Source organism: Bison bison, unplaced genomic scaffold (assembly GCF_000754665.1).
Source record: "Bison bison bison isolate TAMUID 2011002044 unplaced genomic scaffold, Bison_UMD1.0 scf7180017864498, whole genome shotgun sequence".
In the NCBI taxonomy this organism is placed as follows: Eukaryota; Metazoa; Chordata; class Mammalia; order Artiodactyla; family Bovidae; genus Bison; species Bison bison.
The window spans coordinates 836,719-863,200 of record NW_011495057.1 but is presented as its reverse complement, the minus strand read 5'-3'; the positions used below and the strand labels follow the sequence as shown (position 1 = coordinate 863,200).

At 44.0% G+C, this 26,482-nt stretch overlaps 1 protein-coding gene across 1 annotated transcript in view; it reads right to left on the bottom strand.

Annotated features, from left to right (window-relative positions):
- COLEC12 (collectin sub-family member 12) overlaps nucleotides 1–26,482 on the bottom strand; it is a 186,039-nt gene that overhangs the window by 23,907 nt on the left and 135,650 nt on the right. The window contains exons 3-5 of the mRNA XM_010828904.1: nucleotides 16,046–16,168; nucleotides 6,416–6,514; nucleotides 4,166–5,212 (exon numbers count right to left, since the gene is read on the bottom strand). Coding sequence (XP_010827206.1) covers nucleotides 4,166–5,212; nucleotides 6,416–6,514; nucleotides 16,046–16,168 — 1,269 coding nt within the window. The remainder of the gene's footprint in view (nucleotides 1–4,165; nucleotides 5,213–6,415; nucleotides 6,515–16,045; nucleotides 16,169–26,482) is intronic.

Genomic DNA, 26,482 nt, shown 5'->3' with positions numbered 1-26,482 from the left:
CAAACTCATGTCCATTGAGTTGATGATGCCATCCAACCATCTCATCCTCTGTCGCCCCCTTCTCCTCCTGCCTTCAATCTTCCCCAGAATCCACCTTGTTGCTCAAGCTAAACACTTAGGAGATGCCCATTCCTCCACCCTGCTCATGTCTGATCCATCCACGAGCCTTGTCCAGCTCCTCACAGCTGGCCTGATCCCGTGTCCAGTTTCTGCCCACAGCACTCCACTCCGTCAATGTACCCTTTGGGCTTGGGACACTTTGGGGAGAGAAATCTAGGGTCTTACACACCAAATGTGATCAAGAAGGGATCTGGGCGGGCTCTGAACATTCACAGCCCCTCCAGCCCATGTGTTCCTCACCCTGCAGGCATAGCCACAGAAGGCCAGTCAAGGCTATTGTCTGGTGAAGGGCATGGCTACCCTTGATTCTCTCTCCAGAATTCCTCCTGACTGAGAAGACCCACTTTGGTCATGCATGCTACCATCCATCCCAAGTCACCCACAATGGGTCCGTCACCCCTCATTGGACCACTGCCTCCAGGATCACTTCCTGGTTATTTGTTCTTCCCCCAGCATCCAGGATGACCTTTCAAAAATATAAATCAGGTCATGTCACCACCTTCCTTAAAACTCCCCCTCACACTTAGAGTGAAATCCTGTCTTCTTGGCCTCATAGACTCCCCTGGGGCAGCCAGGAGGAAGGGCATGCATTTTCTGTGATTATCTATGGGGTTCGCATCACAGGCTTTGCACCAGACAGTCTGGGCTCAGATCCCGTTTAGCTACTTATCATTCTGTAAATTTAAGCAAGTTCCTTAAACCCCTCGAAGCCTTAGTTTCCTTATGTATAACTGGCAATGAGTTTTTGAACATCTGCTTTACAGAGTGGGTGTCACAGGGGTAATTCATGAAAAGCCCTCGTTACACTCATACTTAACTTCAGTTGATAAAAATAATCAGAATGGAAACATTAACTCATTTAAAGGCAGGCTCTGAATCTATTTATTGTTAATAAATATCTCAATCTAGATATTGTTAATCTATTTATTGTCATTTATTGGTGGTGTTTGGTCGCTAAGTCATGGCCAACTCTTTACAACCCCATGGACTGTAGTCCCCCTTCTCCAAGGAAATGACATCTCCAAAAACATTTATAGCTAGAAAATATCCAGAATACCATGTTAGGATTGTTGAGGGTATTACAACTTTAAGAGACAATTAGAAAGCACTTATTTTATGAGACTGCAAGTCTGCTGAGATTTCCCCTCATTCTGAATTTCAGTCGAGAAGGAATAGGGGAAAAGAAATAAATAATAAATATAGGTAATAAATAAATCAAGCACTGAAGAACTGTCTGGCTGTGTGAAAGCCCACTCTTTATTCAGAGTATGACTCTCACCTACAGTACCCCTGACAGGCATTGTCCAGCCCCTCTATAGCTGGGGCACACATACGGTTCACAGAACCCATTATATTTTCAAGCAACAGCAATTTTTATAAGTAATACTGCATAAAAACTAAAACTTATTTTCCTTTAATGAGTACCCACTAGTCTTTGTTTCACCCTCTGGAGCGCCTCAGATGTCATTTAAAATCTCTTCCACATGACAGCCTTTTGAATAGTTATAAACAGCTGCCTTATTCCGCACTAAGCAGTCTCTCCTATAGGTTAAAGTTCCAGATTCTTCGATCCTTCTTCACGGCACATGGTTTCTAGACCCCATCACTCACCCTGGTCCTATTTTTCTGAGCATGCTGGTCTGTGAGCATCCCCTATTGATCGGACTCCCCAACATACACACTATCCTCAGGGAGTGGTTTTGCCATGCTAAAAGGAGGGAGTATCACCTCCTCATTTTGGATATCATATTTTTATTAATACAGCAAAAGATCACATGAGCTTCCCTGGCAGACACACTGAGTGGCTTTACAGTCTACTAAAACGCCCCACGCTTTTCATGCACGCTTCCTCTAAGTCATGCCCACCGCCCTCCCCCATCAACATTTGTGTTTGGTCTTCTCTATCTACAACTGGGGATTTTCATGTCTCCCCCATCTACTTCATTTTGTTGGCATCTCTTTACTGTTTCAGCCTCTGCAGACCATTTTGGATCAAGATTCTCTGACCTGTTAGTATACACAGTTTCACATCACACAAGTATTGGCCTTCATCCACGTCCTCATGCTAGTCCCAGCAAAGCTGTTGAGCGGGCCCTGCCATCTGCCACTCAGCTCTGCTTCCAGGCTCAGAGGGGCTCATTTAACTATCACTCTTTATATTCACTCAACTAGCATGGCATTCACACCCAAGGGTGACTCCCAGTGACTCATGCCCTTGTATAATCCTTTCCCCTTAAGCATGGAACCTGTAACCTGCTTCTGACCAACTGTATATGGCAAAGGTGATGGGATGTCACTCTCTTGACTAGGCTACATTATATAAGACTCTATCTTTGCAGGCTGGAGTGAGAGAGACTCCCTTGCTGGGTGTAAGAAGCTGCAATGGTTTGAGATGGCCACATGGCAAGGGGCTGGGGTGACCTTTAGGACCTGACAGCCCATCTTACCATCCGGACTGCCAACAGATGAATTCTGCCAAGAACCTGAAGGAGCGTGGAAATGAGGCTTTCCCTAGTCAAGACTCTGATGAAACCACAGCCCCTCACTGAGCCTATACCTGGGCAAGACCCTAAGCAAAGGATACACCTCTACTGTGCCCAGACTCCTGACCATAGAAACTGTGAGATGAGAAATGGGTGCTGTAAGTGCTGAGTTTTAGTAATTTGCTATGCAGCACAGAAAACGAATACAACCAATAAACCCATTAATTGATCATTCATCCAGCACTGATTGCTCCACCTTGTTCTGAAGGGTACCACTGCCAGGAGCCTCGCTGAAGTCCAGATATGCTATTTTTCATTCTCCTAGTTTAAACAATATACTATCTCTGTTACTGTCAGGAAATAAAATGAAGTTCATTGGCCTTCTTCTTAGTGAAGTCATTCTGATGATGATTGTTTTCCTGAAAGCTCAAAAATGATCTAATCTGGTCCAAGGACTTTCAGTTTACACAGATGACCTGGTTTGGAGTAAAACTCAGATTTTATATGTAAGTCACGTCATTTCCCTCCCCTGTGGCCTTACAGTTACTATGATGGCCAGTCATCCATTGTTCTTGGCACTTGGAAGTAGCAACCTCTTAATGGTCACTCCATGATCTAAAAGATTGAATCTTTCTTCCAAAGGAGCCCAATTTGTGGCACTGAAATAGCTAGGCACTGAAAAATTCCAAATTAACCAGTCTTTCATTTACAAACATTTAATGGAACACCTTTAAGCACTGTCCACAAATTCTTAGTTATGCTTCCCTTCTATTTCCCTTTGAGAAATAGAACTTAATTCCCCTCCCCTTTGAGTGTGAGATGGACTTAGTGACTTGTTTCTAAAGGAGAGGATATGGTGGAATGATGGTATGTGACTTTTGAGGCTAAAAGACATCTTGGCTTCCTTCTTTCTGTTTCTCTTGGATCATTTGCTCTGGAGGCAGCCAGCTACCCTGCTGTGAGGACACTCAAGCAATTTCACATGATGAGGAACCAAGGCTACCTGCCAATAACCAACAAGTCCAAGAGCCATATGAATGAGCCATCTTGGAAGCAGCTCCTCAGCCCCAATTAAAGCTTCAGAAGACTACAGCCCCAGGGCTTCCCTGGTGGTCCAGTGGTTAATTCTGGGGACATGAGTTCCATCCCTGTTCCAGGAAGATTCCACATACCTCGGGGCAACTAGGCCCAGGTGCCATAACTACTGAAGCCCCCAAGCACCTGGAGCCCACGCTCTGCAACGAGAAGCCCATGCACCGCAACTAGAGAGGAGCCCCTACTTGCCGCAGCTAGAGAAAGCCTGCGAGCAGCAACAAAGACCTCCCTGCCCCAGCACAACCAAAAATAGATAAATAAGAAGACTGTAGTTCCAGCCATCATCTTAACTACAACCTCATGAGAGATACTGAGCCCAAACCACCGACTTACACTAAGGTACTCCCGAATCCCTGACCCACAGGAACTACACAATAATACAGGCTTATTGTTTTAAATTGTCGAGTTTGGGGGTCATTTGTTCTACAATCATAGATAACAATGTGAAGTTCAGAATTTCCACTTACCTTGCAGGATGGTAAAATTCTTGATGAGCTGACCATGCTTGGAGTCTACCAGCTTCATTTCTTCCATAATCACTGACAAGTTGGCCACTTCCGTGTCCAACCTTGACCTCATCAAATCTTGCTGCATCCTGAGAGAAACAGAATCCAAACGGATGTTGGCCAGCGTGTTGTTCAGGGAGGTCAGATCATCCGTGTGTTTGGTCAGTGTGTCTGTGCACGTGGTCCTGACTTCGTTCAGGTTGCTGGTCAGCGTCCGCAGGTAGTGGGCCGTGTAGCTGATATTGCTGATGATGTTCACAATGTCTGACTCAAAGAGCTGGAAGCGCTCCTCGAGCTGGCTGAATTTGGCCGCCGTTCTGTTCTCCGCATCCCTGTGTACGTCCTGCAGGTCCTTCAGGTTCTGCTCGTTGGCTTGGGAGGCTGTGGTGATATTGTCCATCTGCCCTGTGAAGGAGCTGAGCTGGCTGTTCATGTCCTCCAGGGTGTCGTTGTTGGCTTTGGCCAAGGCGGAGTTATTGGCAGCCAGCGTCTGCAGGCTCTGCACCTTCTCCTTCAGCCAGTCCGTGTCCTTCTTGGCTTGAAGGAAGACCTGCTGTAGGTTCTGGAAGTCGTTCTTGATGCGCTGGATCGCCTGGCTCGTGTCATCCACTGAGCGCTGCAGATTCGTGATGAGGTTCCTCTGCTGCACCTGGGTTAGGTTCAGATTGTTGAGGTTCATGATGACCACGTTGTGAGAGTACATTTGGCTCTGCAGGTTGCCCTGCAGCACGCTCGTGTCCTGCTGAAGATTCGTGACGTAGCCGTTATACGCCTGCAGGGTTTTGTTGACAGTGGTGATGAGGAAGGAGTTATTCTCCAAAGTTTCCTTCAGTTGGCTCTGCCGGTCCACCAGCGCGTCCCCGCTTGCCTGTAACTTCTCCAGCGTATCTTTGTTCTTGCTGGTCTTTTCTGTGATCTCACGAAGTTGCTGACGGAGATCCAGGATGTCCGACCTGAAGGTGGAGAGTTCTGAGTTGGTGCTGAGCGCTTTCTTTCCTGTTTGGTCCCCTGGAATCAGACACATGTTACTCAGGTTGGTGGGATGGAGACGTGTTCGAGTGAGGTCACAGATTCCCAAGAATAAAATAGTTTTATTCCTAACTGGAATGTGCCCTATTTTGGACAGAAAACTTGTGTCATGTGCTCACTGCATGCATTAGTGTAATCCACATCTCTGTTAGACCTGGGTCCTCAGGAATTGGAAAGGGTGCAGAATACCAGCAAAGATTAATTTGAGTGAACACTTTTCTCATGGAAGGAGGAGGAATTTACTTGTTTCTAGAACACTAGGAAGGATGACAAGAAGGCAATAACCTTCTATTTGTTAAGTTCACCAAAACTATTCTTTTAAAAATTGGGGGGAAAATCGCGTAATAAAATAGGCTAGAATCTTCTGTTTCTCAAAATCACCAAAATTCTTCTTTAAAAATTTGGGGGAAGAAAAATCACAGGATAAAATAGGCTGGAATCTTCTATTTCTTAAAATTAATTTCTACAATTATTTTGTGCAGTTTGCTGCTGCTGCTGCTAAATCGCTTCAGTCGTGTCTGACTCTTAGCGACCCCATGGACTGCAGACTACCAGGCTCCTCCATCCATGGGATTTTCCAGGCAAAAGTACTAGAGTGGGGTGCTATTGCCTTCTCCGTTGTACAGTTTAAAATATTTCAAATAAGAATTTACCAAGCATTTTATAAAAGAGCCTCTGATAAAGGGTATCTATGATTTTTTTTCATCAGGATTGATCTTCAGATTTTATTTGGTACACAATAGTATTTTTGGGGGGGAGGGGATTCAACTTCAAAATTGGTCCCTAATTTTAAAATTTTAAAGCTTTTGAATTAAATCATGAGGAAAGATTAACACACAACATGAAAGTTTAAGGTCTTTCTGGGTGAATGTGAGTTTAGAGCCATGTCATTCTTAAAAAAAAAAAACAAACTGTGGTCATTTACATAGAGTTGGGTTAGGGCAGCTGTCTCCCACCTCTGGGATGTAATGTCTGAAGACCTGAGGTGGAGCTGATGTAATAAGAATAGAAATAAAGTGTACAGTAAATGTAATGCACTTGAATCATCCCCAAACCATCCTCCCTCCCACCCCCGGTCAGTGGAAAAATTGTTTTCCATGAAATCAGTGTCTAGTACCAAGAAGGTAGGGACCGCTGAGTTACAGGGATTCAACTTCATAGTTCACGCTCATTGCAGATTACCTAATTTTTTCAGGTCGCTTTCCACTGCTGTGAGCTTGTCATCATAGGTTTGGCGAGATGTCTCCATGCCACCTGTAACATTGTCCATTTTCTCTACAACTAAGATTTGGAAATCAATGGATTAATGCACATACCTGCTCACATTTTATCTTTCAGTTTCAACAAGAGATCATTTCATGACAGAATAAAGGAAGCATAATAAAACAAAAAGTATAAATGAAATCAAATCTAGGGGAAAAGCCATTCTTTTAGGAAAATAAATAACATACTTGTTGCAAATCCCAATGGCAGTTTAGTTGGTTGAGAACTCTAGGTTCTTAGCTGTTCTCATGATTATGTAGTGCCTTGGGGACTCTAGAAATAGTTTAGAACTCACTAAATTTTTTTGTATTATGAAAGTCCTCAATCTGTATTATCATTTATATTAATTTCCATTTCCCTGAGCCACCAGCTGCTGCTGCTGCTGCTAAGTCGCTTCAGTCGTGTCCGACTCTGTGCGACCCCATAGACGGTAGCCCACCAGGCTCCCCTGTCCCTGGGATTCTCCAGGCAAGAACACTGGAGTGGGGTGCCATTTCCTTCTCAGGGAAGCCCTTAATTTCCATAGGTGGAAGAATAACACTGTAATTTATTTACAAAATTGTGTCACTCAGACTCCCTGCCATTCTTGGCAAGTATGACTCACTTATCTGCAAGGAACATAGCAAAGAACACCTAGCTCAAGTTTATACATAAAGTCCTAGTAAAAGAGATGCAAAGTCAAGGGTGTTTGCCACTTTCTGTCCTGAGTTCACCACTAAGGCCTGACAATCTGCTTCTCCTTAGTGACATGTGAATCTTCAACAGTTCACAAGAAGATGTCTAAGTGGGTTTCCAAATAATAATAATTTCCCAAGAAGACTTTTCCCCCAGCATTTTCCTGACTGTATATTACTGGAAAAGTTAGTGATGCAGTGTTAAATGAAAGCCACTGCTCTTAATCATTCTCAGAAGAATTCTCTATGGTTATAAATTTATCATTCTAAAATGTCTAGGAACTGTCTCCTAAGGCAAAGGAAGCAAAGGCAAAAATAAACAAATGGAACCTAATTAAACTCAAAAACTTTGGCACAGCAAAGGAAACCACTGACAAAATGAAAAGATAACCTACTGAATGAGAGAAGATATTTGCAAATGATATGGTTCATAGGGGTTCATATCCAAAATATATAAACAGCTTATACAACTCAATATCAAAAAACAAGCCAATTTAAAAAATGGGCAGAAGACCTGAATACACATTTTCCCAAAGAAGATATACGATGGCCAACAGGTAAGTGAAAAAATGTTCCACATCACTCATCACCAGAGAAACACAAGTCAAAACCACAATGTCAGAACCACAATGTCTCATACGGGTCAGAAAGTCTACAGATAACAAATATTAGTGAGGATGTGGAGAAAAGGGAACCCTAGTACACTATTGGTGAAAGTGTAAATTAGTACAGCCACTATGGAGAACAGTCAGGAAGTTCCTTAAAAAACTAAAAACAGAGATACCACATGATTCAGCAGTTCCACATCTGGGTATGTACCTGAAGAAAATGAACACACTAATTTGAAAAGATGTATGCACTTCAATGTTCATAGCAGCAATATTTGCAATAGCCAAGATAAGGAATCAACTAAGTGACCATCAAGGGGAGAATGGATCAAGAAGATGTGGTGCATATATACACAATGAAATATTACTCAGTCATAAAAAAGAACGAAATTCTGCCATTTGCAACAACATGGATGGACCTGGGGGTATTGTGTTTAGTGAAATAAGTCAGACAAAGAAAGATAAATACTGTATAGTGTCACTTATATGTGGAATCTAAAAAATAAAACAAGCTAATATATATAACAAAACAGAAACAGACTCACAGACACAGAGAACAAACTAGTGGTTACCAGTTGGAAGAGGGGAGAGACAAGAGGGGTAGGAGATTAAGGGATACAATTTATGAATAAAATAAAAAACAAGGATAACTGTAGAGCACAGGGAAATATAACCATTATTTTGTAATAACTTTAAATGGAATATAATCTGTAAAAATACTGAATCAACTATGTTTGACACCAAAACTAATATAATATTGTCAAATATCTCCAATAAAAATGTAGAAACAAATCAAGTATAAAAAGTGAAAAAATAAAAAATAAAAAGGATAGCATGTCAAATAAGAGTGTCTCTCTCCAGAAGTGACTCCCATGAAATCTAACCTCCAGCAGCTTGAGATCAAGGCTGACTGTTCCTCTTGGTATTGACAGCTTTTGAAAAAATGACGACTCATTTTTTAAAGCATGGCTATGGTTTACATATTACTTGTAGGCTAATGGATCCAGTCTATTTTATTCAGCAAGCCTTCTAGCCATGCAGGACCACGTGAGAAGATTCTTGGAGCTCTCGTCAAGGAGCAGATGTATGTTCCCAAGCATCTGTGTGACCTAAAGTGAACCAGCCCCAGGGCTCCCGGCACCTTCCCTGGAGAAGCTGCTTGTGCTCCTCCCCAGGCTTCTCCAGTTCAGTCATAATGAAACGTGTGGCTTGCATCAAACACTTTCTCCCCCAAGCTTTTCCATGCATGCTTCTCCCCACCTAGAATGTTCTTCCCAGGCTTCTTCCCCAGGCTAAGCCCTCCCTGCTCTTCAAGACTCAGCTGGTCACATCCTGTGGGAAACCTACGCTGAAGTTTATCTTGCTGGGGGTCTCTCTCATGATCACAGGACTCCCATCATGGTGTTGTCATGGTTTCGCTACTCCAAGACCCCTTGCGTGCGTGTGTGCTATGTCACTTCAGTTGTGTCTGACTCTGCAACCTATGGACTGTAGTCCACCAGGCTCCTCTGTGCATGGGATTCTCCAGGCAAGAATACTGGAATGGGTTGCCATGCCCTCCTCCTGGGGATCTTCTCAACCCAGGCATTGAATCCGAGTCTCTTACGTCTCCTGCATTGGCAGGCAGGATCTTTACCACTAGCGCCACCTGGGAAGTCCCCAATACCCCTTAGGGCAGGAAAATTGGTGCTGGTTTTATCCCTAGCTCTTAGCTCAGTGTGTGGCGCGTAGTAGGTATTCATCACAGATTTATTCATTACGTTGTTTATTTAAATAAACATGCCTGCTGGTTGCCGAGGCCTGTGGAAAAAGAATCAACTGAGCTAGAGGTTATGCAAACAAACATACAAACCAACCCAGGGAGGCCTTGGCATTGGCAATGAGCATGGCATTTAGTTGAATAATTATCTTTTTTTTTTTTTTCAAAAAATTATTATATAGACCCAGAGATACAGTTAAAATAATCTGAGGGTTGTCTGATAGGCATGCTTATTCCTAGAAACTCCAAAGAACAAAATGTTTCATCTGCATTTTAGCAAAGCTAGCCTTTAGAAAAATAAAACATGGAATGTTTACAAGCTTAGGTTCAGTTTTGATTCTCAAATCAAAACACAAGCCTCAGTCTGTCCTCAAACCACACACAGGGACCTTAAGTCCTGCCCCTTTTTCCTGGAAGCCAGAGAAACCTCTGAATATGTTGACAGGCAGTCATTTTCAACCCTCTCTAATTTGTCTTCCATTTTACTTTTTAAAAACCCAGAACTGTCATAGACAGATCATTCAGGTTTGTATAGAGTAAAAGGAATAAATACACCCACTTAAAAAATCTGTTAGGTTTCTCTTTGGTGCTAGAAAACTCTCTGCCCCGCCCACAAGGGCTAATGAACTGGCTGTAGGCACCAGGGCGGTGTATCTGTGTTTAAAAATAGGAGTTGGATATAAAGCTGCAAACTTCAGGGTTGCAAAGCTGGCAGCTTGCGACTGCTTAAAAATGCTAGACTGATGGAGACCAGAAGTAACACTTGCTGTAAAAATACACAGCATTTTCACCAGTTTTTACTCTTAACTCATTAGCACAAATTCTCAGTCAGGAAAATAGTGGCAGACATCCTCTCTGACCCTAGAAACTCCCCGTCTTTGGAGGGAGACCTCGGTGTGTAGATTGTCCTCACATGAGGAAGACAAACAGGGAACACAGAAGGGTCCAAGCAGTCTGTTTTTTAACATGGTCCCCTTTATTGGAAAGTGTTTCTTGACAGACTTTTATCTTCAAATATTACTTTAAGTGTCATATATATGAAACATTGCCCCTCTTCAAGTACCCTCAAAGCTCAATTCTCTAGGATAATCCAACAATAACACCTTTTCTATCAAAGTGCTTGGTTTTTTTAAAGTATTTTAAATTGAAGGATAATTGCTTTATAATATTGTGTTGGTTTCTACCATGTATCAACATGAATCAGCCATAAATATATATGTGTCCCCTCCAGTGTTTTTAAATTTTTTTTAATTTCTTTACTTTTGGCTGCACTGGGTCTTGGTTGCTGCTTGTGGGCTTTCTCCAGGTGCTGCAGGTGGGCTTCTCGCTGTGGTGGCTTCTCTTGTGTGGAGCGTGGGCTCTAGATCACAGGCTCAGTGGTTGTGGCACATGGGCATAGCTGCCCCACTGCATGTGGGACCTTCCCGGACCAGGGATTGAGCCTGTGTCCCCTGCACTGGCAGGCAGATTCTTGACCACTAGGGAAGTCCTATAAAAGCCCTTGATCTGGGCCACTAACCTTTTCCTCCCTTGTCTTGCTTCCACCCATTCTTTAAGGTCTACCCTGAATCTCACTGGCCCATTGTGCTAAGCCTTCCCTGATGATCCGATTCCACACCGACAGACCCTGTATCTGAATGGCAATAAAATCAGCCTCTACAGATTGCCTCACTCTTTCCAAGATGTATCACATCATCATTGCGGTTAATCCTTATGACTGCTATTTCACACATGAAAAAAATCGAGGCCCAGAGATGTCCAGTAACTTCCTTAGAGTCACACAGCTTATAAGGGACTAAGTGGGATTCCAGGCCAGGAGATCTAACTCCAACATCCATGCTTACTCTGTAATTCCACTTTGCCTCTCATTGAGTATTTCTTTTTCCTAAATATGGTTTCTTCCAAGAAAAATCCCTTGAGGATAAGAATTGTGTCTTTTTTCTTGTTAAGAGGACCAACTCATGGTCTGCTGGTCTTTTTATTTTTAATATTTATTTTTTATGGCTGGGTTGGGTCTTAGTTATGGCACGTGGGCTCTTTGTTATAGCACACAGGCTCCTCCCTAGTTGAGTTGCGTGGGCTCATTTGCTCCACAGCACGTGTGATCTTAGCTCCCTGACCAGGGATTGAACCTGAGCCCCTTGTGTTGGAAGGCAGATTCTTAACCACTGGATGACCAGAGAAGTCTCAGGACTATGTCTTCTTTATCTTTCTTTTATATTCATCATTCTTAGAGGTCTACCAAGTACTTGTCATGTTTGGGGCAAACATGGATGTGGAAGGTCCAGAGATATATAGCTCATGACCGGGCCTCCGGGACAGGAAAGGAGAATAGAGTCCTGCCTGGTGCTCACGATGATGTCTACCAGTTTGACTGTAGGAAACACAACCCTTCATTGGTATCTGGAACTTCCCAGTAATACCAGGTACACTCCTCTGGGATGTAATAAAGACATTTCTACCTTGAACACTATTTCAGGTTTCATTACAAAAATACTGTCTGGTGGGAAGGTGTTATCCTTGATTCTAACAACATCCACACAGTGTGTTCTGATGCTCATTTGCAAGCTTGCTTACCCAGCTGTAATGCTACCCTGCAGAACTGAGCAGCAAGGCAGACATCTGTGACTAGGAATGTTGTATTAGAGGAGGTTCCTACTGAGGAAGATTCAGATGTCTGTCTGTCTTCTTTAGCTGAAATCCCTTAAGGTAGCATCCAGCTGGGCAGGACCACAAAATAAGACTTTCATGTTCAGGGAATGTTCCAGAGAAAAAACAGCCCATAACTTAGAAGGTGGCTTCTGCCTGGACGATAAATAGTCCAGGACAGAGGGTGCACCAAGCTGTAACCATCCAAGAATGGGCTTCTTGTAAGGTGGCTGACATGCCGCACAGTCACCACTAGCATGCTGAACCTGTCTGGGTGACTCAGCAATTCTCTGACTTGTTCAGCAAATTCTCTGGAAGGAACTTAAGTTATATCCTAACTTGTATCTGCATAAGTGATATAAAAAGAGAACTAAAGAACAGTTGGGGCATCCCTGGTGGCTCAGATGGTAAAGAGTCCACCTGCAATGTAGGAGATCCAGGTTCAATCCCTGGGTCGAGAAGATCCCCTGGAGAAGGGAATGGCAACCCACTCCAGTATTCTTGCCTGGAGAATTCCATACACAGAGGTGCCTTCTGGGCCACACACAGTCCATAGGGTGGCAAAGAGTCAGACATGACCAAGTGACTAACACTAACACACATACACACAAAGAACAGTTTTGAAGAAAAAGCTATGGAGATGCCTTTGCAAACTCTGATAAATAATGGAGTTTCTGTTTTATTTCCTTCCAACTTCTCCTTCAGAAAAACCTCTTCCTTCACTGAATATTCTTTTTTGTTTCTTCCTTTTTTTTTTTTTTTAAAGTGGAGTGAGTTTCTCCAGACTTCAAAGGGATGTGTGTGAAGGAAGAACTTATCTTTCTGCCTCTTACCATGTTGGGTCACCAGAATCTTATCAATAAGAAAGAGGAATCACTGTTCAAAGTAAAGAGAAAACACATCTGGAAAATATCAGTATTTGAGTTCATCAAGTATGTGTTTAAAGACAAAAACTGCATGTTGTATTATCTTCTTTTTGTCAGTAGACGCCTGAGGGATGGAGGCCTTGGAGTACAGAAAGAGGAATAAGAACATGGTCTTGACTCTGACTTGTCTCACCCCCTCAATCTCATCCTCCTTTATCCTGGTGAGATACACCCAGAGCAGGCCAAGCGATCTTTGGGATTTTAAGCTTTCAGGTAGGGCCCTGAGTCGCATCAATTGCCTTAGAGGTCACCGGGTAGTGATTGATTGCCTTTATAGAAGTCAGTCATAATTTACAATTCAACCATCCATCCATCTTCTCGTTAATTCACTCAGTAAACTTTATTGGGTCCCAATTATGTAGTATGAGCCACGGGCTAGTAGGAGATTTAATAAATAAAAGATAGCCTCTTGTCTTCTTGGAGCTTACAGTTTGGGTGGTGGGACAGACCCATTGGCCATAGTGATATAGTGCAACAGGGACTAGGGTGAAAAATGATGCCATGGGGACTAGCAGGTGGGCACCCAACTCAGCTCTCAGGGACTGCTTGCGGGACACGTGTCTGAGGGAGACACGATGGGAAAGAAGGAAGAGAAAGTCATGAGAAAAAGGTGGAGAAGAGGGAAAATGTGTTCCAGGCAAAGGGACCCACACAAACAGGCCAGAGCCGTGGCCTTTCCACTCTCATAAAAACAGAGGAAATATCTGTACTTTAAAAACAAACAAACAAAGCCCCCTCCTTCGGATCTATCTGTATAATTAAAGATTCTAGACTTTTTATTTTTTTCCCCAGAGGTAAAAATGACAAAATACCACATAGAGGTATTTCTTCAAACCTTTCTCATCTCTGTTTACTTTCGTGACATCACATAGAGCCCAGCCTTAAAGATACCAGTTAAATGACGGTTTGATTTCAAGCCTCTTCTTTATTTGAGTTCACTAGGGAAAGTTGTGGAGAAGTGAGTAATGACCTCAATAACCTAGTAAAGGAAGGTAGCCAGGCTGAGTTGCCTAAGACATAAAACACCGTCCTTTTCCCCATTGGGTTTCCTCCCCCTCCTCCCCTTCTCCTGCCTTCGCTATGATTTAATAGCCTTTCTTAACACTTGCTCTGTTAATCCTGGGTGAGATTAACTCATTGCAACTGGATAAAAAGGCCTGGTAATTTTCCATATTTCCACTGCCCAAGTTCATCAGTCAACACGCTATGGGAACACACACAATTTTCCATGGAAATAGGTTTAGAAGTGGACTCCATAAGCCTTGACTATATTATTTTTAATATGTTTTGCCATTCTCATGGCTAGAACTGTAAAAACAGTTATGAAGAAGCAAGGAAGAGAGAGTTCTTTGGACTGCAAGGAGATCAAACCAGTCAATCCTAAAGGAAATCAACCATGAATATTCATTGGAAGGACTAATGCTGAAGCTGAAGCTCCAATACTTTGGCCACCTGATGCTAAGAGCCAACTCATTGGAAAAGACCCTGATGCTGGGAAAGACTGAAGGCGAAAGCAGAAGGGGACAACAGAGGACGAGATGATTAGATGGCATTATCAACTCAACGGATGTAAGTTTGAGCAAACTCTGGGAGATAGTGAAGGACAGGGGAGCCTGGCGTGCTGTAGTCCACGGGGTTGCAAAGAGTTCAACACGACTTAGCAACTAAACAACAAGGAAGAGAGAGATTTAGCCGCTCTACTGGGCCCAACCCCAGAACAGGTGGCTCAGTTATATCATCTTTGCTCATCCCAAGCACCTTGAAGAATGACACCATGACTGTCATTTTACAGGTAAAAAGTCAGTAACACTGAGAGGTTACAATTCATACCCAGGTTACACAGCCACACAAGGACTTAGCGTAATTCCTGGCATGTCAACGAGCACTTAATAAACAGTAGCAATTGCTCTTCAAATGGTGGACTCAAGAACTGGACAGGGACCATTCTTATTCCAGTACACTGTTGTCTCAGGAAACCACTAAATCCTGGGAGGACAGTGGGAGGAGTTACAAGTTGGAGGGAATTCACTTTGCATCTTTCTGTCCCCAGGTCAAATCGATGGGGCAGGGAACAGAGATGGGAATGTGTGGAATTCTCCACTCTTAACCTGTCAGGGTAAAGATGAGCAGACCCCATGTCTGCCTCTCTCACTGAAACCAGACGACACGTCTGTTTCACGTGTCTCTGTAAGGCTTCCATGGCTGTTTTCTATAAGAGGGTTTACATAGTTCGTGACTCTGAATCAGGACACCTTCACCTGTGGTGTCTGGAATGCCCGTGGGTGGTGGGGAGAACCAACCCACTTTATCTGCAAGTCTGGGGGATTCGGGCAAAAATCCTGCACCAATCTTAAACCAGACATGTTCAAAGAATGTCTGATAAGCCGTAAAGCACAGCTGACATGGTGCTGCCATCTCTGTGTTTCATTTCTACAGGGCAGTGTTTTTCTGGAGCTAGATAAACAACAGTGACCACAGTAAATGTGCTGAAGAGGAAAAAAGGGAATTATAAGGCCAGTCCTCGGGTGACGTAAGTCGTGTCTCTGGAGGTCTTATCCTCTGTCAATAGAGTTTTCCTGTGTGCTGACTCCAGGGTTTTTGTGGAGCCTCTTAAAGGTAAGATGAAAAAAGGCAGAGGAAGAGGGAGTATCTGGAAATAAGCAGGAAAAAGCAACAAAGAGGGAAAAAAATTACAACTCATAAAAGGACCATGATTATGGTTGAAATGACTCAAGAGGAATTGCTCCTTCTGTCCTTTCAGATTCCACAGCTATAAGAAGCTCAAGACGTAAAGATGGAGCTTCAGAGGTTTAAGTTTTGCATCTGAATTGTATTAATGAACTCCTTCATGCCTGCAAATGTACTTGTGTTTTCAGGTGTAAATGAAGGAAAGGAAACTTGCTTTTTAGAAGGAAAAAGAAAACAGTACTTACCTTTGTATCCCAAAATGGCTACTGTGATGGTAAGCAAGGCACACAAAATGTATAACAGTATGATAGAAAGCTTCAGTGCCCAGTTATTTTTACATTTGGTACATTGTGTTCCTTCTTGAATACCTGTAAGAAAAGGCAAATCTTAACAACAGTAACCAAAAACACCATTTCAGAAGTAAAATTTTGCATTTTGGTTTAAATACTATAAGAATATAGTTTTCACATATGCCTTTCTATAGGTTGAGTGGTATTTTAAAATCAAACATACTCACCGCTTGAGCAACACATTTAACACAACTTAAATATTGCCATTATGTTATTATAAACATATTTAATGCCTTGAAAATAGCACAGAACTTTGTTTCATAAAACAGTTTCCAAATCACATTCCATTATGATAAGATCTCTATATGACAAAAGACTTAAAACACCCAAATCTACCTGTTTCGGCCACTGTTGCACCAACAGTAATTCAAACACAACTAACCAAAACATAAATAAATAAAAGGGACTTTTCCCTTGACATTTGTTTCAGCGGTGTACTTGAGTTAATTCCTACTGTTTTCAAGAGTCACTTGTCAAATTGGTAGGAATTTGGGGAGCTGGTTGTTAAATTGTTGGCAGCTTGAAATCAACCCTGGAGGGACTATTTACACCATGGAAATTTGCAAACACTATTCATAATGCCTTCACACATCCCAAATTGGTTTACCAGCATGCCACTGGCTATAATATAGTACATAACTTAATAATGTACTATAACTTACTATAGCAGAAAATATAGGTAATTTTAGGATTAAAACGCTCAATATATAGCCACTTTTGTACATTACATATATGCAGGAAACAGACACCGACCCTTATTTATCACAGAGATATGAATAACAACTAGGGAACAACCAGAAAAACCAGACATTTCTGATGGGAAGAGGTAAATTTTTATTACTCACAGTTGAACTGTTTGAAAAACACTCTAGTCTAAGTGGTAAACCACCATCACTTCTGCAAGGGACTCCAGAAACTAACCCATAAAAAGGGAACTTGCCATAGTTTTATTAGAAACACAGAAGACAAAGGCTCTGGACACTTTAATGTGAAAATCACATTGTAAGGCATGTCGGGAAGGTCCTCCTCGCCCTGACTGGTTTTCCTATGTGGATCTCACTAATAGCGTCCCCCAGGAGCAATAGCACATAAAGGACTGATCTCCTAGAATTGTGCTCAATAACTTTTGATGGATAAATTGTGAAGATTAAGCCACAGCCGAAGTTCCTCCCCTTTGGTTTGTAATTTTACGCCTAGTGCCCTTCTTCAGTGAAAAGAGTCCTTCAGCTGTGTTTAATGCAAAATGATGAGAGAAACAGCATAGAACAATGCCTCAAATTTAACTTCCAGGGTTTAACCAATTCCTCCAGTGTTCTGGGTTATACACCCAAGGGGTGGGGGGCTCAAGCTCGCTCTTCCATGGCTTAGAGAAGTGATTCATGGCTTAGATTCTTCAACTTTCTTATTTCCATCCCTCAATACTACCACTATCCCATCCCACTGGATTCACTTGAAGGGCTCGTTAAAATACAGCCTTTCTAATTCAGGAAGTCTGAGAAGATGCCTGAGAATCTGAATTTCCACCAAGTTCCCAGGGGCTGTGATGCTGCAGGTCTGGCCATCATGCGTTAGAACAATGCTTCTCAAGAAGTGCTCACAAATCACGTGGAAATGCAGATCTGATTCAGTAGGTCTGAGGTAGGAGCCAAGACTGCATTTCTAACTAGGTCTAGGAGATGCTTCACTGGAGGAACACATTTTGAGGCACTAAGGTTTGTTTTAGGAGATGGTTGTGCTGGATCAACCTTTGGTTAACCAGTCCCTTGAAGGTGAATCTGTAAAATGAGACTCATTGATCAAACAGACCTAGAGCTAACCAGCTTCTTAGTATCGTGTTTTTCTCGCTGCTTTTTCTCCTTTCCTTTCCATCCTCCTTCTTCCATCGCCACCTGGATGTTTCAGTGCCACCTCCTGTGTCCAAAACTGACATCGGTACCAGTCCTGCCAAGCCAGGTCTCCAACTTCCACCCAACTTACTTATTTCCATCCCTAAATACTACCACCATCCCAATCCTTCAGGTACTCAAACTCAGACATCTTGAAGTCTCCTAATTATTCTCTAATTCAATCAACCATCAGATATTTTTAATCTTCCTATAGATATTTTTGTCATGATCATCTCATCTACAATTTATTGATGTTCACTTACTGGCAACCTGTTCCAGTATTCTTGCCTGGAGAATCCCATGGACAGAGGAGACTGATGGGCTACAGTTCATGGGATTGTGAAGAGTTAGACACAACTGAGCAACTAATACTTTCACTTTACTGCCTACTTGGTGCCAGACTCTGATCTAGGGACTTCACATAATCACCTTTCAAGCAGGGAGCAAGAGCTGAAAATGACATCCTATAAACATCATAGCTAGGATTTAAACCAGGGTCTGTCTGACTCCAAACGGCATGATATCTCCCCTACGTCACGGTGCCACTGCCTCTCTGGTCAAGCTTTCCTATCCATTTCCACGGCCCCAGTCCTAGTGTGAGATCTTCTCATCTCAGTGGAAGATTCCTCTTCCATTCGCACTGGAATCCAGCCTCACCCTGTAACAAAACACTGCTGACCTCATGAAGGTGCCAGAAAGAAAAAAATAAAACAAGAAAACTTTCAACGGTTCATTCTTAACTAAAGAATGAACACACACAGAAACACGTTCATCCACTCTTAAACTCTCTGTAATCTTGAGAGTTTAAAATGAAACAAAGTCCTCTTATACCCAGGCTTCCCAGGTGGCACTCGTGGTAAAGAACGTGCCTACCAATGCAGGAGATGTAAGAGACATGGGTTCAATCCCTAGGTCAAGAAGCTCCCCTAGAGAAGGGCATGGCAACCCACTCCATTATTCTTGCCTGGAGAATCCCAGGGACAGCGGAGCATGGCAGGCTACAGTCCATAGGATCCCAAAGAGTTGGACACAAGTGAAGTGGCAGCACGCATGCAGAGTGAAGATATTTTTGGAATTGGGAGGGGAGAAGAACAGGTAGAAGGAAATCAACCTTGAATATTCATCAGAAGGACTGATGCTGAAGTTGATAATCTAATACTTTAGCTACCTGATGCAGAGAGCTGACTTATTGGAAAAGACCCTGATGTTGGGAAAGATTGAAGGCAGAAGGAGAAGGGGGTAGCAGAGGATGAGATGGTTGGATGGCAACACCGATTCAATGGACATGAACTTTTGCAAACTCTGGGAGATGGTGAGGGACAGGGAAGCCCGTCATACTGCAGTCCATGGGGCTGTGAAGAATCAGACATGACTTGGCGACTGAACAACAACAAAAGCACAGGCAGACCCACAGACCTGCTGCATCTCACGTTCAGAAAGCAGTTAACATGCTTTGGTGGCAACTGTAAAACACAGGAGAGTAGACCCCAGGCTGCTGTGGAAAGGCTAATGACACTTCCATGGCTGCTGTGAGGTTTCATTCCTTTTGGGTTTTAGGACCCTGGCGGGGGGTGAACTTTTCACATCTCTCCAGGGCTATTTCTTACATTCCATTAGAAGAGCCTCAGAAGATTTGGTCAGAGGGGAGATGACAGCAGATAACAGAATCTGGGGCTAGAGGGTTGCCTAGAGGTCACCTGGTCAAGCATCGTCCTGTTACTGATGGGGAGAGTGAGGGCAGATACAGCAGAATCAGAAAGAATGCATCCTGATTCCTGGTGCGGGAGTCCTTCCCTCCCCTGACTGCCATGCCAGCCGGAGCTGGGTTTCTTCCTGGACACCTTGGTCTGACAGCTCTGCTCCCAGACAGTGTCACTGGCCCACATGCCGAAGAGCAGGGTCACTTCCTTGTGACATGCATTTCTCCTTGCTGACTCTATCAGCATTTAATCAACATCAGATGGCACCTCCCGTCCCATTTGACACACTTTCTCTGTCTTGTTTTTTCTCCCTCCCGAGACTTATTTTTCATAAAAATTCTGTTTTATCTTTCCCTTTCTGCCCTCCGCTGGGAGGACATCTGGCCAAACATACGGATGCCTACTACAAAGAAACCCTGCTGGCTCACGGAGCTGGGGGACCCCCTCCTCCTTGGACCTAGATGGTCACAGAAAACATTCAAGAGAGATATCCCCCTGTTACCAGCCTTTGTAGTGTTTGTTTTCTTAGCATTACTTTCCAGAGATGGGAGACTTGATTCCCATTGCAAGGGGCGGGTAGGAAGGGCAGGGAATGGATCGAGGCGAGGCTGCAGAGAAGAGATTCTAGCTCAGGAAGTGAAACTTCTGTGCCCCTCACCACCGAGAGAGCCAGTTTATTACAGAGCCTGGCCCAAATAGCACATCTGCAATTCAGCAGCCCACGGACAGAACGTGTCTGCAGGATCCATGCCCTCCCTCAGGCTACCCGCCTTGCTCTAGTCCCACTGAACTAGATTCTAGGCTCCTGTTCTGAATGCATCTTCCAGTGTCCAGGGCTGTATTATACAAAAAACACTGGGGAAGCCAAAGGAAGTCAGAATCCCTCTGGCTAACTCCTTGACTATTCCGTGGAAGTTCAGAATAGGCTGACAACTTGGTCCCCAGCCCACAAACTCCAAGTTCCCTGATTCACCCTTATTTCCAACAACACATTTGTTTAAAGGGAGAAGACGGGGTTTGATGGGGCCGCCGATCAGGGGGTACTTAGCCGGTTGGAGAGAATACATTGAAACGCTGCGGGAATGATGGTGCAGAAGGCCAGAAAAATTGACCAGCAAAGAGAATTCCTTTCTGCTGTGGCTCTCCACAAAGAGCCCTCCCAAGTTCTGTGGTCCCAGCCCCAATCCAGTCTGTTTTTCTTATCTTTTTGGAAAACAAGAGTCTCTTTCATTATCTTATTTTTCGACCATTACCAAAGGAGTGCTCTCTGTTAACACGGATGCGTACTGATCAGCAAGCGGCCTTCCTCCCTATGTGAAGGCTGGTGCTGTGGGCGAGTGCAGGGCACTTCCCAGCTGTCTTAATTACCATAAGGGTCCAGAGCTCAGTGGTGTTGCCATAAAGATCATGTTACCACAGAGAAGCTCCAGAAAGCTGGTAGACGGCAAATTCAGAAAACCACAGGTTTTGATCTGAGTTTTTTTTTTTTAATCTGAGTTTTATAGTAACCTTTTCATGTGGTTTTTTTATAGCTATTAATCTACTTCCTGGTGGCATATATTCCCATAAGCCCATGAGAATGATTTGGCCCTAACAGTAAAACTGATGATTTCAAATTCATCCCTATGATTAAAATGCCCTGAAAAGCAACAAAACAGTAAGAGTTAACATCCTAGTTACTTGGGATGTTGCGCAATATCACTAGAATAGCAGTTAAATACATAAAACATTTTATCCCATGAACAATTAGTTTTTCCTTATTATAAAGACTATTTACTAAATGATGGGATATGGGTTTAGCTAGCTTTTTTTTTTTAATTAATAATGAGCATTTAGTTTCCAAAATACAAATCCCTGGAAACCTTACTAGGGGCTTCCCTGGTTGCTCAGATGGTAAACAATCCTCCTGCAATGCAGACCTGGATTCCATACTGGGCAGGGAAGATCTCCTAGAGAAGGGAATGGCAACCCCCTCCAATATTCTTGCCTGGAAAATTCCATGGACAGAGGAGTCTGGCGGGCTACAGTCCATGGGGTCGCAAAGAGTAGACATGACTGAGCAAACACATGGACACTTTACTATGCCAAGTTTCTTAAGCAATGCAGGGAATCATGATAACAGGAGGACAAGAATTAGAAACAAAATCACTTTCTGTGCAAAATAAAGCCTTACCACATCTCTATATTCATAAAGATGTATTCAAATCAGAAAAATAATTTACATGAGTTTTATGAATTTGAAATCTTTAGCATTCCTCCTGAGCTTATATTAATATTCTGCACATTTACTAAATGTATAGTTTCTTTCATTAATTTTTTTCATGTATATGCATGGGGCTTCCCCATTGATTCAGCAGTAAAGAATCCCCCTGCAATGCAGGAGGCACAAGAGACACTGGTTCAAACCCTGAGTTGGGAAGATCCCTGGAGAAGGAAGAGGTTAACCACTCCAGTATTCTTGGTTGGAAATCCCATGGACAGAGGAGCCTGGTGGGCTACGGTTCATGGGGTTGCAAAGAGTTAGATGTGACTGAAGTGACTAAGCACGCGTATATGTATAAAAAGGGCAGCCAGTTCTGTTTTGGTTTTAATGTAAAAAGTATACATGCATTATTTATTTAAAATTTATAATGTATACGTTGTCTGCTAAAAAAAGAATTGTTAAGGCCAAAAGCCAGATAATGATGCCACTCAGAACATACAATGTCTGCCAGGATGTATACTGTCTCAAAAGAATGCCATTACTTTCTCCTTGTAGTTTTATAATAAGAAATCCTTTATTATATGAACTGTAAACAAATGCCTTCAGTTCTGAGGAGAGGATTCCTCGCCCCGGGGGGCAGTTCATCCATCACGTCTCTTACATCTGCCCCTCGCGCTGGCCGCTTCCTCCTGGCCCTCTTCCTATTCATTTCATTCTATGGGCATGGAGTTTATTGTCAACCCTCCTAATGATACACTTCAGCAGCCCTGACTACTTCATTATCAACATCACCAAACAATGTCCTTCTGTGATCAGGCATTCAATGTTTTAATTAAAAGGACGCATGAAAATTCAGCTCCAGCTTGGGCCATTAGATTCTGCCGTATAATTGAGCTGGACACTTGGACTGCACAGGTATTTGGAGGAAAGCCACGAGATATTTGCTTAGTGGATGAGAGTTTGCTCTTGCAGCAAATGTGAAGAGGAATTGCTAAGGATGGTGGCCAGTCTAGAGGACCCGATGTGTGCCACGTACCCCTGCCCAGCTACTTTGTTGTTGAATCGTGTCCGACTCTGTGACCTGCATGGACTGTAGCCCGCCAGGCTCCTCTGTCCATGGGATTCTCCAGGCAAGAATACTGGAGTGTGTTGCCATTTCCTCCTCCAAGGGATCTTTTGATCCCTGGATCAAACCCTCGGTTCCTGCATTGGGAGGCAGATTCTTTTACCACTGAGCCACCAGGGAAGCCACACCCTTTAATAACCTTGCCAAGCAGGACTTCTGATCCCAATTTATAGATTTTTAGGAAAGTGGGGGTCAGCGAGGTTGAGTACCTAAGCCAGTAAGTGGCTGAGCTGGGAGCTAAACCCAAATGATCACAGGTTGCTCCTCCAAGGTTGCTGACCTCCAGAGGTGAAAGCAAAACAAAGCCAAGTGAAGTATGCCTAAAGAGATAAATCAGAGGAGGCAAACAGGTTACACTTGTGGAGTGTTCTGTTGAAACCCAGGGCTATAGAAACATCCTTTCAAATGCTGAGAGATGAGCCCTTCTCAGAAATGAAGAAACAGGGAATGAGATGGTTGGATGGCATCACCGACTCAATGGACATGAGCCTGAGCAAACTCTGGGAGATAGTGAAGGACAGAGAAGCCTGGCATGCTGCAGTTCATGGGGTCACAAAGAGTTGGATATGACTGAGCCACTGAACAGCAACAACAGAAACGAGCAGGAAAACCTAGTCTCCAGCAAGTTAACCATTACAGGCCTGAGGTTTCTACAGGCTATAATTTCTCTTCCTATTCTATGGTGACATACTTGAGCAGCACCTTTATTCCACTCTAAATAAATCCTCATTATCTCTTGGAGGGATCAGGACTGGCTTGGAGGTTTGGCTGGTAAGGTCTGTTGGCCCCTCGGAGGAATCGTCCCCCAGTGGTGGTGAAATTTCTGGAATGGAGTGGCCTGGGAAGAGAAGATGATTTTAGTCTTAAAAAAATATTTTTATTTATTTATTTGCATGTGTTGAGCCTTAGTTGCAGCACATGGGATCTTTAGTTACAGCATGCCAGATGTTTTAGTCAACTCTTAGCTGTGGCATGTGGAATCTAGTTCCCCAACCAGGGATTGAACCTGGGTCCCCTACGTTGGGAGCACAGAGTCTTAGCCACTGGATCACCAGGGAAGTCCCTGAGAAGGTAGATTTATACTCAGTAATTTCAAGGTAAACTATGAGGCATGCAGAGCCTTGAGCTTGAAACCAAAACAAGCTGGTTGCCCCTGTTGAGTTTTCTTCTAAAGTTCTAGTTCACTGAAATAGAAGCTTTAAAAGTCAATGGCTAACCCATCTACAGACCCAAATAGTTGCTGGTGGTTCCAGGCTGCAGGAGTTGGGTGAGATAAGTTAGTGGAAAGGAAGGAAGGGAAATAAGCCTTTATTAAGTGGTAATAAAAAGTGAATGTATCAAGCAGGTTTCCCTGGTGGCTCCGTGGTAAAGAATCTCCTGCCAATGCAGGAGACACAGGTTCAATCCCTGGCCCAGGAAGGTGCCACATGCTGCGGAGCAACTAGGCTCGTGTGCCACAACCACTGAGCATGTGCTCTGGAGCCTGGGAGCCGCAACTGCTGAAGCCCGCGCACCACAATGAAGACTGGCCACCACTCGTTGCAGCTAGAGAAAAGCCTGTACAGCATGAAGACCCTGCGCAGCCAAGAAATAAAATAAATACAATGAGTAAAAAACTAACATCTAGCCTCTTAACCCCCCTTTTTGAAAAAACCTACTTGGAGAACTTTAGACAAATCCAACTCTTTTTACAAACACCAGCTTGACCCCGTGGCTCGGAAATCCACTGCCACACTAACAGCTCCAGGTGGTCTGGAGTAGTCAGGGTGCTCACTGCTACCATCCTCTGACCATGCAGGTCCTTAGAAGCTCACAGTCCGGAGGAGGGCGGTGGTCGACTCAGCCAGTGTCCATCTTACTAGCGAGGGAACTGCAGCCCAGTGAACTTGACCGCCCTCCCAGGCTGGCCCTGGCTTCAAGACTCAGGTCTCTGAATTCTCCACCTAAGTTCTTTAAATCCCAAAACACAGCCCACCATACTTCTTTGTTACCATATCCTATTTATTCAAGAAACAAGGATGTAGCATGTAGTCTGTACCACGCACTGGGTATCACGGTGAACAAAACAGATGACAATCTCTGTCCTCATAGAACTTACACGAGAGTGGGAGGCTATTTTAACTGCTCTTGTTGTTTAGTTGCTAAGTCGTGTCTGACTCTCTTGCGACCCCATGGACTGTAGCCCACCAGGCTCCTCTGTCCATGGGACTGCCCAGGCAAGAATACTGGAGTGGGCTGCCATTTCCTTCTCCAGGGAAAGCAAGAAATGGACAGAGGCCGTGTGGCGAGCAGGTGGATGGCAGTGGAAGCAGGCGGTCAGAGAAGGCTTCGGGGAGGAAGATCTGAGCCCAAGCTGGAAGGAGCACAGGGTGCCTGGGCTGGGTGCTCACAGCGCGCCCTCAGGGTCTGCCTGCTTCCTTTCCACATCCCAAGATTGGCCCTCCATCTCCCTGCAACACTCTTCTCTTACCAAATGCCTTCTTCTAAAAAACAAAACCTTCGTCATAAGTTTCCTCCTGGATGAATCCTCTCCTAATGAGCCTCCCTCAAGCCCTGAACCCCCTCGGTTCTTCTGAAAGTCACATGATATAAATCTATTAGGTTCATTTGTGTGGTTTTCAAATAATTCAAATGCCATCATCTTGGCTACCACCCCGGTGTGTATGCGTGTTAGTTTGCTGAGTCGTATCCGGCTCTTTGTGACTCCACGGACTGTAGCCCGCCAGGCTCCTCTGACCATGAAAATTTCCAGGCAAGAATACTGGAGTGGATTGCCATGTCCTCCTCCAGGGGATCTTCCCAACCCTGGGATAGAGCCCGGGTCTCTCACCCTGCAGGCAAATTCTGACGGTCTGAACCACCAGGGAAGCCCACCACCCTGGCAAGGGAATGCAGTTGTTCTGGAGGGCTGCTTTTGCCTTTCTCTGAACAAACCAAACGCCTCCTCTACCCACTATACGCCCTGCAGGTTCACATACATGAGCCTGGAGCGTAGAGCCCACCATGGACACACGTGCTGTCACCCCTCAGCCGGCCCCAGTCACATGACTGGCAATAGCGCCACGTATGAGGCTTTCACAACCTTCTCCCCCACTTTGTGGCCAGCTTCCTGTGTGACAAGGGACATGCCGAGCTCGGTGTCCCGGAGGCCAGGGTGTAGTCGTCCTGGGAGAGGCATTCAGTTAAGGGTCAAAATACAGACACACAGGACACCTTACAACCAAACAAGCAGGAACCCCGGGCTCCAGAGCAAGCATTTTCTTTTCACCACTGGAGGGGAGGGCAGGGCAGTGGGATTTACTAACCAAAGAAATGCAGATCTATAGACCCTTCTGGTTTGCAAGGCTGTGTCTGGCATCCCTCAGCTCTCACAGAACTAAACCCGACAGAACAGAGGTGAGAAAGCAAACTCACAGC